Source organism: Notamacropus eugenii, chromosome 2 (assembly GCF_028372415.1).
Source record: "Notamacropus eugenii isolate mMacEug1 chromosome 2, mMacEug1.pri_v2, whole genome shotgun sequence".
NCBI classification, from domain to species: Eukaryota; Metazoa; Chordata; class Mammalia; order Diprotodontia; family Macropodidae; genus Notamacropus; species Notamacropus eugenii.
In genome coordinates this window covers 465712694-465726202 of record NC_092873.1, presented here as the reverse complement: position 1 = coordinate 465726202, position 13509 = coordinate 465712694, and the positions used below count along the sequence as shown (strand labels likewise).

The following is a 13509-nucleotide window of genomic DNA, read 5'->3' as shown; positions in this document are numbered from 1 at the left end:
AAATCCATAGGAAAGGGATGGGGGAGTAGGTGACTACGTCTACTTGCATGCATTTCTTTTTCATGATACTTTCACAAGGTACAGAATGGGCAGATAATTAAATAAGAATAGTTTTTAGGAAATGATAGTTGCCATTCTGTATATTCTGTAGTATCCTTCTCAAAATGAATTAGTTCTGGGAAATCAGAGCTCCCAGTATATCCTAGATTTGATTACTATGATTTTTTTAAATCAGATATTCCAAAGTTTCATGTCATTCTGTTTTTGAATAAGTCACAAGTTATGTTTAGTTTTTTAGAGTCCTTGCCTTCAGCTCTAATCTCAATTGATCAACCCATAACTGGCACGCTTACTGGTCTTGTCAGAATCTCAGTTTTATATTAAACTGCAGGTTTTTTGTTTTCCTTGCTCACATTTCTAATACCTAGTGCCTCTTTGTTCTCACTGTGGTTTCCATGGTAAGCTTTATGAAGTTAATATTTTAGATTTGTCTGTAAATGTTTGTTTAGGTAATAGATGCCTCAAGGACCACAAAATGGATGTGAGTGGCCATGTGTGGTTAGCCCATTCAAAATAGATGGTGAGGGCACAGACAGCATATGTAAACCATGTCTCATGTGTGTTCCTGTTAATTATAAAGTATGACTAATTTGTAATATTTGAAACACCAAGATTCTTTTGGTGAAAAAAAATTTAGTTGATATCCAAACTGCAACAACAACAAAAATAAGCATAATAAATGAAAAGGCATGTCTGTATATAGTGTGATAAAAAAATAGGCTTTTTCTATATTGACAAATGCTTCCCAGAAACATGATCAAATTGAGGCTTTTGAACATTGGACTGTAAGGCTCTTTCTACCAATAATTCTTTGAACCAATTATTATACAATTCCAGGGGAAACTGAAGAAGAGGAGGCAGACCACCCCAACATCTCTGACTGTGATGTGAATCCTCCCAGCCACAGTGATGAGGATTCTACTAAGTCAAGAGGTAAACAAGGTCGTTGGATCATCTTGTTGACCTTTTTATAGAGGGCATGTAGATATTTGGCAAATTTGTATGAAAAACACTTTGGTATGAATTTTGCATTTTAAATAAGCATTTGTTAAAGGTTTTTGGTCCATTTATATTCTGGAGTTACTTGATGAGATGAATCATAATGTATGAGCAAGTTAACCAGTTTTTAGCCTACTTTGATCACAGGATCTTAGAGCTGAGAGGGACCTTCCCTACTCCCCTCATTTTACCAATGAAGAAACAGAGATTGTGAGTTACCCAACATGGTCCCACAGAGAGTAAGAAGGTAGGACCAGGCTTTGAACCTAGGTCCTCCAACTACAACTATTCTTTCCTTTCTGTCATATTTCCTTCTCAGTATCAGCAAAAATATCTAACTTAAATGTGTGAATAAAAAATTATTTTACCATTTTGCTAGTTTTTAAAAAGTTAGAGAAACTATGTTGACATTGGTACTCTGGTTTCTAAAGATTTTTCTGGCTTTAAGAAATTGATAATAGTTTTAGCCAAAATTTATCCCTAAGTTCTGGTTTAAATTCAGTCCCACATCAGCAGCTATCATTCTATGGTTCATAAGTCTAGGTACTTTGCAGACTATTGAGCCCCAACTCCTTCATCGTACATATGATGAAATTGAGGCCAAAGAGAGGGGAAATGATCTGTCCAGGGTTACTTGGGTTAAGTATCAAAAGGGGAGGGATTTGAATTCAGGCTTTGATTCAAAGTTGAGTACTCTTTCTATCATACCAGACTGGTCTTTTCAGCTGTTCAGCCCTAATCCAGGGAGAATTTATCCCAAGAGAGAAAAGTACCTACCAGTGATATTAACAAGATGCTCAGACACGAGTCAAAAAATTGTAAATCTCTAAAAAGAATCAGTAGTCTTACGCTTTCATCACTCTACAATGTTAATTCTCTGACTTTTTTCCCACAATCCCTGTAAAAGCACTGCAGTCCCTTCTGCACTCATATAAAAAGCTTGTAGTGCTGTCTTGTCACTATTACTATTAAGTGACAGTTTGAGTCGGTGGTCTGTGTTTCTGTCATCCCACAGACCTTAATAACCAAGAGAGTGAAGCCAGAGAATGAAGCTCTGAGAAGTTGAGGGAGGCGATTGACAGTGGTTTTATGCCATTGCTTTTCAAGGAGAGCATGTGACTCTGGAACTTCTCAAGGCTTTCCTTGGGTTGGCTACCCCCACCACAGCCTGAACAGTTGCTAGTGGTCATTCCCAGTGACACTGCTGTCTGTCTGTCTCCATGCTGTCCCTTCCTCCTCTCCTTGAGAAGGTAGCCTGTATCTTTGTATTCCCAACTCCTGTGACAGTGTCTGGGGGCTTGAGAACTAAGGCAGGCAGGAAGAGTATTTCTATACAAGAGAAGTGGGGCATGTGAATTGATAGAGGAGAGAGATTCTGGCATTTTCTCGGTAGGTTTAAGGGTGCCACCTTGAAGGTGACTAACCTGCTTCATCGTTTAGCAATATATAATAATTGGGCCACTGTGTGATACAGCGCTAGACTTAGAGTCAGGAAATCCTGAATTCAAATTCAGCCTGAGATAGTGACGTTGGCTGTGCAACCCTGAGCAAGTCACTTACCCCTTCCTGCCTCAGTTTCTTGGTCTGTGAAATGGCAGTAACAACACTCCCTACCTTCACAGGGTTGTTGTGAGGTTTAAGTAAGTGTAGTGTGTAGAGCTTTGCAAATTTTAAAGCCTTATATAAACGCTAAATTGTTAAGCAGCCCTGAGTTATTCAGAACTTCCTCTTGAGTCAAATGGAACAGGTTGGGGAATTTTTTAATGCTCTCTGGAGTACATAGTATTCACCCTCTGTTAATAATAGTAAATTATAAGTTTATCTGACTTAGATTGTAATTAAAGCACTTTGTTACTATAGAAATACTGTAGAAATGTGAATTTATTACCTTAAAAATGTCTTGTTTGTAAAGGAAATTTGAGTTTTATCACCTTCAAGTTAATTCAAGTACAGTACATACTATAAAGGAAGATTACATGTAGTGGCAATTAACAAGTAAAATTCAGTAAATTAATTTTAAAATCACAACCACAGTAGACTTCATTGCAGCATAATATATCACAAACATGAAAGTCCTCAAGCATGCAGAAGAGTAATACATGATTTTTTATTATTTTGTGAATGTTCATAGTCTTGCTATAAAGTGGGAGAACTCAAATTAAGACCATAACTTTAAAACCATAAATTCTGACCATAAATTCAGTGAATTTAGGATTTCTCTGAAGCTCTAGGATCCAAAAATCTCACTGTGTTTAAGTGGTCAACAACCTGAATCAGTTGAAATCTTGCAGAACATGATACCAACTAAGAGTTATTTGAAGTATATGATACCTGAATCTCAGGTACAATAAAACAGTTCTACAAATAGAACATCCATTCCACTTCTTCATCGACATGATTTTTTTTTCTCCAAGATTCACTCTTCTGTGTGAAGTATTAAACTTTCATTAGTTTGCTAACTTTGTTATTTTTAAATCTATTATCTTTCTTTGGTTACCTGTATATACTTAAAAAAAGAGTATGGAAGCTAGGAGTCCAGAGACCTGGGTTCCACTCTCAGCTCTACCATTAACTCCTCATATTATCTGGAGAAGTCATATCCCTTCTTTGAGCCTCAGTTTTCTCATTTATGAAATGAGTGGGTTAAACTAGAGAACCTCTCAGATCCCTTCCTCCTCCAATGTTCTCATACTCTCATAGCTTTGTCATTTTGAATCATTAGACTTTTCCACAACTAAAAGGTTTTTAAGCACATCTCCTCTCTGCCATATTCTATCTTGTTAGTTATCTCCAAAGAGTATACCAGGGAGAATGCAAAAATCAGCTATTACTTTTTTTTCTTATATAACTGGGACTTCCCTGTGACTTCTCCTACCCACCATCCTACCCACCCTGGTAACAGATAGGTATGAAGTGAAACAAGTCCGCATTTGAGCCATGCCTGGAAATGGGTTTCTCCTCCTTCATCTCATTCCACTTTACAGAATCATTTAGTTGTTTTCCTTCTTTTGATAGGTATCTTCTGATCAGGGCAGCTAGATGATGCAGTGGATAGGGCACCAGTACAGGAGTCAGGAGGACCTGAGTTCAAATCTCACCTCAGACACTTGACACTCACTAGCTATGTGACCTTGGGCAAGTCGCTTAACCCCAACTGCCTCATCCTGGGTCATCTCCAGTCATCCTGATGAATATCTGGTCACTGAATTCAGAAGGCTGTGGAGGAGAAGTGAGACTGGTGACCTACACAGCCCTCCCTCACTGAAAACAAAGTCAAGTGTGAGTCATGTCATTGTTTCTCTGATGGCATGGTCTTCTTCGGCAATGAAGGATGAACACACCACCTCTTACAGGAGATGCAAGTGTGCTTTCCCATCAGTCCTCAGCCAGCATTCTGAGGACTTTGGGTGTGGTTTTCACTCAAATTAATGTGTTCATTGTGTGAACTGTCCTCATTACTCTGCATCCGTTCAGACTTGTCTTCCCACGCTTCTCTGAATTCTTCATCTAGGCCATTTTTTATAATGAAATAATTTTCCATCATTCACATATGAGTTTGTTCAGTCCACTCCCAGTAGATGGACAGCTACTGTAAAAAGTGCTGCTACTTTAAACATTTTTTTAGTATATAAGATCTTTCCTGCCATCTTTAACCTTAGTGACAATTATGCCTAATGGTAATATCACTGGGTCAGACTTAGTACAGGTACAATTCAGTGACTTTTATAGTATGATTTCAAATTGTTGTTTAGCAGAATGTTTGGACCAACTCACAGCTCCACAAATGGTGCATTATGCAGTTCTGGGAAATATCTTCAGATACCATGGTAGATTCAGTTATTGCCTTGTGGTATGGTTTATTTGTTTTTAATTGGGGAACTTAAAATAAGACCTATGTAAATTGTGCTTTTAAAACATGAAGTAGGTCTTGTTATTCATATGTCTGCTTGTATTTTTAGATTTCATAGTCAACATCCAGAATGTCGTTGGTAGTCATCAAAGAGTATGTTTTTAGACGTGTCCTTGTCTCCTTACTTTTCTGTTCATGGTTGGTTCAGGTGCTATTCTCCTTATTTTTTCTAGGCGATCTTTTGCAGTTTGATTTAAGTATAAAGAGAAATCAAGTAAGAAAAGAGATGAGAGGGAAGAGTGTGCATCTGAAAGTGTCTGAATGTCTTGAATTCCCCACATCTATTCCCAGGCTTGATTTTGAAATTTAAAAAAATATACCACTTTCTATGACCTTCATAGGCATTGATTTAATGTTGATAGCGGCCTTGTGATTTTATTCGTTGATTACATTGATCATGAAACAGTTTCAACCTATTTGTGTCCTTTGGTTGGGAATAGAAGAAAGTCTTTGCTCTACTTTCTTGGGTAGGATGTATAAAAAAAATTTGGTGTAATTTTTGACAACCCCCAAAGTATTCTGTATGTGAAATTCCACACACATTTAAAGTTTTTTTCCCTTTTCTAAAAGTTGTAGTCTAATTCAAGGAACCTTAAGGGTTCAATTATTGTTTCTTTTATAACCTTCCTTACAGATTTTGGTTTTGTTCTTTCATTCACCCAGTGCCTGAATTTCAGTTCAAACATGGCAAGATGGAGATAATGCTGAGAAGGCATTAAGAACATTTGAAAAAACTGCTTTTGCAAATCCTCCATTATCTGTATGTGCCTTTTGCTTGTAAGATCTTGGATTTTAAATTTCAATCTGTTTTATACCAAATGTCCAAGTGTTACCAGCATAAGTACTTTTCAGGGAAACTTGTTTCAATAAATAATGTCTTGGTAACATCAACAAGTTTCATAGTTCTTAACCATCTCTTTGAAGCTTTACATGGTAGAGCACATAACTCTTACCTTGTGACCATCTGGCACCAAGTTGCTTATAGGTAACATCCAAGGTATTTAATTGACAAAGCTTCATGTGACCCTGGACATAGTTTCCTCATATGTGTGTTAAGGTACCAACCATATGAAGAAAATGTTATTAGTATTGGACAAGTGGAGTATTTAAAAAAAAAAAACTTGAGTCTTGGCCTCCTAAGAGAGTCAGGCAGGAGAGAGAAGGCCAGCCTTGGATTCAGAAAGGTCACCTTGGGCCAGGGACAGTTTTGGGATCATTATTTTGTTTTTTCTGATTTAAAATGAAAAACAAATCAAAACAACAAATACCAAATTCTGGTCTGTCAGATCATTGTTGCTTTAACCTTCTAAATATTCTGTGTTTTTTTTATCTCTGCTTATCTCTTGCAGGCCAAGAAATAAAACTTCCCAATAAGCAGTCACCATTGCCAAGTAAGTACGTGAATGTGTTGCTTTTTCTACTGGCAAGTGGCATAATCTTGCTTTCTTTCTATGAAAAATATCACAGTAAGACTTCAGTTTATTTGGCTTTTTCCTCTTAATTCAAAGGTACATCAGAGATACACTGTATGTGGCAGTTACTTTTATAGTGCTGGATATATTATCTAGTGTCATCCAGACTAGTATTGGATTTTTTTGTTTGTTTTTTCCTTTTTTGACATCAGTACCAAAGTGGGGGACAGGGACAGCAGGATGGAAAAATGGGAAAGGTCCATAATTACTGGATAATTTATCTACAAGTCATTAAATGGAACCCATTTGTTAAAAATTGCACTGTAAGTTGAAATTATTTATGTTATTCCTTCTCAGTTAAAAAGTGGTCCCTCCCTGATTAGATGTTTTCTGCCTAACTAGTGTTAGGACATTAAGGATTAGTAAACATGTGGTTTATAAGGAGCACATCAGATGGGGATGAAGAGGTTTTACATAAAGTGACCCTGGCCCTTTCCCCCTTCCCTCCCTTGCCTTTTACCTTTATTTCTGAGCTTAATGCTGGTGGTTGTTTTGGCCTCATGACGCTGTCATCTTAATGAATGTTATTGTTTCTAAAAATCTGTGCATTGAAATTTTGATAATTTCATTTCCTTCCTTTTACTTCAGCCTTCCAACCGCTAATAAAACCTCAAGAATTATCTGGACAAAATGCAAGACAACGGACAAAATTACCAAGTAAGTGGACAGATCCCTGCTTTGTTATAAAATGTTCCTAAGGTCATTTGCTAAGAGATAATAATCCTCTTAAAGTTCTCCTTTGTTTATGGAAATGTTAATTTTTTTGTAAGTTGAGGGAAAAAACGCTTTTTAAAAAGAATATTTAGTTTTCTGTTGCCAGCGTTTGGTTGTTAGTAGGTTAGTGATGGTATTATAAGAATTTGCCTGCATGAAGAGCAAACGACAAAACAAAATTCCAAGGTTGGATTCTGACTTGCTGTGTAGACTCAGAGTCTCTCTTTGAATGGGCAGAATGACAGTTCCATTGGCACTTTGTTCCCGTACTTTATTGCTATTTCTTTACTGATGGCACCTTTTTCTTGTGGGTTTCCTCTCCAAAAAGACATTCGATTTTAGTTTGTGTAACATACCTACCTTATTTAGAGAAACTTCATTTACCAGTTTGATATTGTGGCTGTAGCATTTGGGTTTGGTTTTTGCAGTCATGTTTGGGGGTAACTTATTTGATCTATTTTTAAGAAACTCAAGAAATGTTTGAACTTTTCATCATGGGTCAGAGTAATGTTAAAAACTCAATGTGCATTAATACTTTCAGCAGAAATAAGTCAAAAGCAATATTTTGTCTTTAGAAGAAAATTTATGTACTCCTTAAGTCTGAAGTGACATTGAACCTAAGTGTCTACACAGCATTCATTCATCTAGGACCTAGGCCAAGTGAGTTCCCTTGGATTTCATAGAGGCCCCAGTCCTAGCAGGTCTCCTGAAGTGTTACATAAGTGAGTGGAATGTAGAGCATGCAGAGAAGGTACAGTTTATTGTCTAGGTTGCGTCACCCATGTTTTCCCACAAAGTAAGAGCCGGAATAAAGTTGGCTTTCTCCTCTTAAACTTTTCCATAGTCCTTACCTGCGTTTTATTATAATTGGACTTGAGTATATAACATAGGTATCATTGGCTATCATGGTTAAGCCTTGCTAATTGCTATTACATCCTCCTGGCCAGTTGTACATGTATGTTTCTGTGCTGTTAATATTTCTTATTGTCTGTTATTCCAGGACACCTCTGTCCTTTCTCTTCAACCCAGTACAGCTTGGTCTCCCCTTATTTTATGTTCCTACTGTTTGCTGCTTCTTGTCAGGCTTTGAGACAGACTCCAATAGACTTTCTTAACATTGCTTTTTGGTTCAGTCTATTCTCCTTCCATTCCTTGCTGCTCATAGCTAATTTCTGTTATTGCTGTTTCCCAAGAAAGGTGTCAGTTGTCCTAAAAGACAGCCTTGCTCACCATGATATTATAGTGAGTCTAATGTACCCCCCCAAAATACTTTAGTACCGCACCAGGCTTTCAATTTTACATTATAGAAAATTAAGTTACCATGTGTGAAGAGTTTATTACATACATGACCAGTCCATGATGTCATTTTAAAGTATTTCATAAATGCTTTATTTGAATTCTTTGAAAACAAAGAAAACAACTTAATGCAAATACAGAGTGGGAAATAACAATCCTAGGTATTATAGCTCTTACTACTTCAAACTGTAGTACCTGGGGTAGTAGTGATAATAACAGGAATAACACTAAGAAGTCTGTTCATTTGGGGATGGACCGTTCTACATTTACTTCAAAATGGACTTAGCCCAGATTTCCTTTCTCCCTTCTTAACTCCTGCCCCAACCTTATGACTTTCACTCCTTTCCTTAGCATTCCAAAATTTATGCCTCACACTCTGACTGTATGATTTTGTCAGCTCAGGTAGAAAGCAGTACTGTGCTACCATCATCAGTGGTTTAATACCACTCCACCAGTATTTCAGGCTAGATGACATGTCTATTTCCCACTAGCAAGGGCATTTCCTCCAGTTATTCAGCTTCCAAAATGGCAAAGAACAGACAAAGGAATGGACAAAAACACAGGTGGTAAGTTTTTCAGCTGTATAGTTGTCCCTTCAGATTGTGAAGTTGTATCACTTATAATAATCTCATATTTAGCACTTGGTAGTACAAATATTATTGCTATTTTGCAAAGAAACTGAAGTTCAGAGGTGTACCCACAGTTACAAAACTAATAAGTGTTAGAGCCCAGGTCTCAGACTCAGGTCTGATTGGAAAGGACCACAGAAGTCATCTACTCCATCTACTCCAACACCCTCCTCCTGGAGTCCTAGGAAGATAAAGTAGCTAGCCAAGGCCACATTCATATAATTAGTAAATGGAAAGGCTTAAGGCTTGAACCGAAGTTGGCTTTCTTCCAGTGCAGTGCTTTCTACACTTCCCTGAGCTGTGTGCTGCTACTGTGTCATTTCCATGTGAATGCGTTAATAACTTGTCTCCTCCTTAAAGAACTATCTGTTATTGATGAGGATAAAAGGATCACAGTCATCACTTCTTACTGTGTAGGCAGTGACTAATTATCATCCCTCTACCCTTTAGGCAGGAAGACTATAAGCCCCACCCTGTAAAAGTTTCATTCTGGAAATTTCTACTACTTTCAATATTTTGATTTTGTTATTAAGAATTAAGAATTTTAATTTTATTATTAGGAATATTACTACGGGTTCCATATACTGATTTTTAAATCATGTTCTGTCTTATCAATGATTTTGTATATTGGTCATTTGGGAGTATGTGTGAGCTCTGTGTGTTTAGTTAGGTAACTCCTAGGTATGTTACATGATGACTATTATGAACAGCTCATCATGATGGGAAATTTTTTGAAAATTAAGTCTGCAATATCTAAGTTCAAGTCACAGTTTGAGTAACAGCTGTTACGATGAGCTATCCCAGTCTAGACTTATTTTGATGACTCTCTAGCAAGTTCACAATTGCCTTCAGACTTTGGGAGATTTGTTTTAGTGGAGTCTGTTTGTTTTGTTTTTGCTTTTTGATTGTGAGGCCAAAAATTCACCTGTCTGTTTTAGGGATTCTTAAACTTAGTAATGTATGGGGTTGAGGAATAGTTGGAAATCTGGAATCTGGAAAAAAAAATCCAATTCTAGTTTTAAAGAAAAAAAATTTTGAAATCATCCAGAATTTGGGTGATACAGATACCAGATATCAAAGTTTATTTGAAAAGTCTGTAAATAACCTACATTCAATTCTTTCTCTTTCCTTGCAGCATCTACAGTAGGCAAGAATTTGATTCCTGATCATTTTTCAGATGGTATGATATATATTAAATTTTACCATATGCTTGACCTGTTTTCTTCTTTCCCGTGACTTGTCCCAGAACATATTCTACTCCTGTTAAATAATTAAGAGTAAGATAGGATAGTGATGCTTTCATTGACTTAAAAGACCTTATCACAACATTCAGTATTGGATCTTCAAATTTTATTTATAATGACTGTACACAATGTGGGGATCTCGTTTTATAAGGATTTTATAATTTGCTGGGCAGTTTAATCTTTCATTTCACAAATATATTGAGTATCTACTGCGTACAGAGCATTATTCTAGGCCCTGAAAGAGGTACAGAGATAAACAAGACACAAAATATTATAAACTAATAATAAGAAATCCAATTCAAATGAGGGGGTGGGGTGGGGTCCAGATCATAAAATCTGAGATTTAGAGCTGGAAAGAATTTTAGAAAGATCACCTGCTCCCACCTCCACCCCACCCCCTTATTTTATAGATGAGGATACTGAGGCCCCAAGAGGGGGAAATCACTTGCCCATAGTCCCAGAAGTAGTCAGCGGAAAAACTGAGATTTGAACCCAATCATTATCTGGCCCCAAGTTTTACTGTGAAGCCCAATCAATACGTGCCCTTATCTTTAGGAACTACAACCATCTGATCCATCACCACCCCCATTTTGAGGAAACTGAGGTACAGAGAAGTTGAAGTAACTTACCAGGGTCATTCAGGTAGCACGCAACAGCTCTAGGCTTCAAACCCAGGTCCCCTGATTTCAGATCCAATACCCCTTCCATTATATGTTGCAGCACTCTCTGCCTGCATATCATCCTTGTTCCATAACTGACCCCTGGCCTCACAGAGTCCAGTTGTGGAGTACTTTTTCCCTGGCACTTATTTTTGTATTCTCTTCATGTTTGTGTTGGAGATATTTGCTTGGTTGCCTTGGTTACTCAGGGAATGGCCACCCTGGGACTTGCTGTAGAGTGTTGTGCCCATAGCTGTGGAGTTTCTAGAAGTGGTAACTGGCATGATGGTGAGGTTATTAATGGAAATAGGGAAGGCAGAAAGGAGGAATGGAATTTGGGAGAATGCTCAATCTTGAATATATAGAGTTCAAATTCAGTTCAGGAAATATTTCTTAAGTACCTAGAATATATGCTCCAAAGATACAGTAATAATAAGGATCTAACACAAGTTTATAATAGAGTAGAAAAAATATTTTATTAGAAATTCTAGGAGGGAAACCACATTAACTGGAGGGAGAGTGGTACAAAAGAAGAATTTCTCCCTAGCAGTGCTTACTTTGAGAAAGATGTAAAGTAAGGATTCTTAACCTTTTTTTGTGCTGTGGACCCCTTTGGCAGTCTGGTGAACACTGGACCCCTTCTCAGAATCATGTTTTTAAATGCATAAAATATAGAGGATTATGAAGAAATCCCAATTGTATTCAGATATCATTATCAGAATATTTTTTTACAAACAAGCTCATGGACCCTAGATTAAGAACCTCTGATTTAAATGTTTTGTTATATGAAGGTGAAGGCAGGAGGTAGAATTAGAAATGAGGGTAGAGATAGTCAGCATTACTAGATGCTGCTGAGCTATCCAAAGGATTTCGGATTGAGGAGGCCCTTGAGTTTGAAGGTCTCTGGTAACTTTTGAGAAAGTAGTTTCAGGAGAGTTAATTGGGGTGGGGGACAAAACTGTGGAATCCCGTCTTGCAAGATAGTGAGAAATGAGTGGACCCCCAATGAGGCATTGGATGACTGTTCTTTTAAAATTTTTGTAAATGTGGTGAAATGAACCCCATGAAGAAATAAGGTCAGAGGAGAGAAGAGGTGGGAGGCCTTGACAATGGAAGGCATTATAAATGAAGAGGTTAGTTTTGGGAAGGAGTGTTGCCTCCTCTTAGATGAATGGGAAGATGGAAAGAAAATAGGTAGAAACAGGAGCTCTGAAGTTGAAAACCTTGATCACACACTCTTGGTCTCTTTGTTAAGTTTTTTCTTTTGCCATGTTTTTATTTTCCTTATCTTCGTTAGAGGGAAATATCAAAATTTTAAAACCGAAATTGAATGACTGTATTGTCTTTCTCAATCTTTTCAACAGATGATAACTTCCATAAATCAGACCTTAGAAACAAGTCGCAATTAACTCTCAACCAAAGTAAGTACTTCTTAATTTCCACTTGACCATATTCTTCCATAAAACTATGTTGATGTTAAAGACAATTCACAGAAGTATAAAATCTCAGAATTGAAATGAACCTTATATCTGACCAAGACTTCTTTCTAATCCACAATTAATTTTTTGTATTGTTTTAACAATCAGATAGTTAAAGCTACTGCCCTTGAAGAAACATGGCTTGAGTTCTTTAGGAAACTAATGCTTTTTAGACCCTGTTAAATATATAAGAAAAGCCACACATTGGGATCTTCGTTTTAAACTCTGTTGGCCTGACAGTCAAAAGGATGTAGAAAGTGAACAGACTGGCACAGATGTGATACTTTTAATGCTAATGAGCACTTACACTGGACCTTTCAGAGTGCTGCAAAGCTGCAGAACAAAACAGCACCCTTCTCATTGGTTTGTAATCGAGGATGAGAAAATTCCAAATTCAGTTTTGCTACTGTTAAATTGTATGTATCACAGAAAAAATAGAATGAGCCTGTGGTTCCAGAAAACCAGTAACTATTTATTATGCACTTGCTAATGTGCAGACCACTGTGTATGCCAAGGCCAGGGTATATGAAGACCAAAATGAAAACAGTCCTTCCCCTGGAGGAGTGCTAATGAGTGCATATTCTAGGGTCCCATTTATATATACAGGTATATACAAAAGATACAAGATAATTTGGGGAGGAGGAAAGCACGAGCAACTGGAAAAACTAGGTATTGTAGGAGGCTGAATAAAAAGCAAAATCACAACTGATACTAGTAATACATGGAAGAGTTTAAATTATCCTTTTAATTTTTATTCTCATATTACAGTTGTAATATTAGAAAACAATCTAAAATAGTCTACCTTTTGGGCATAATACTATGAACTGCCAGTTTCCTATAATAAGAAATCACATTTCACAAATTTGGTCTGATATTCTTTTCCAGTTTCATATTGCCCTGTGCCACAGCAGAAATAAACAATATTTAGGCATGCTGGGTGCTGTTATTTCTGAACTACTTGCAGCATTTTTTTCAATTTATTACAGTAAGGCTATTTTTTTTAACCATTTCTGCAGTTTTAGAATCTTAGAACAAGAATGAACTTTAG

The 13509-nt window shown here is 37.0% G+C and overlaps 1 protein-coding gene across 7 annotated transcripts in view; it reads left to right on the top strand.

The window, feature by feature from the left end:
* The window catches only part of TOR1AIP1 (torsin 1A interacting protein 1), a 35173-nt gene that overhangs the window by 18932 nt on the left and 2732 nt on the right, over window positions 1-13509 (top strand). For 4 of the 7 annotated variants that reach the window (XM_072648505.1, XM_072648504.1, XM_072648502.1 and 1 more), the window contains exons 6-10: window positions 898-993; window positions 6319-6360; window positions 7030-7098; window positions 10216-10260; window positions 12348-12404. In XM_072648505.1, the coding sequence (XP_072504606.1) occupies window positions 898-993; window positions 6319-6360; window positions 7030-7098; window positions 10216-10260; window positions 12348-12404 (309 nt within the window). Of the gene's footprint in view, window positions 1-897; window positions 1003-6318; window positions 6361-7029; window positions 7099-10215; window positions 10261-12347; window positions 12405-13509 lie in introns of all 7 variants that reach the window. The other 3 variants (XM_072648503.1, XM_072648500.1, XM_072648499.1) reach the window with 1 other exon arrangement.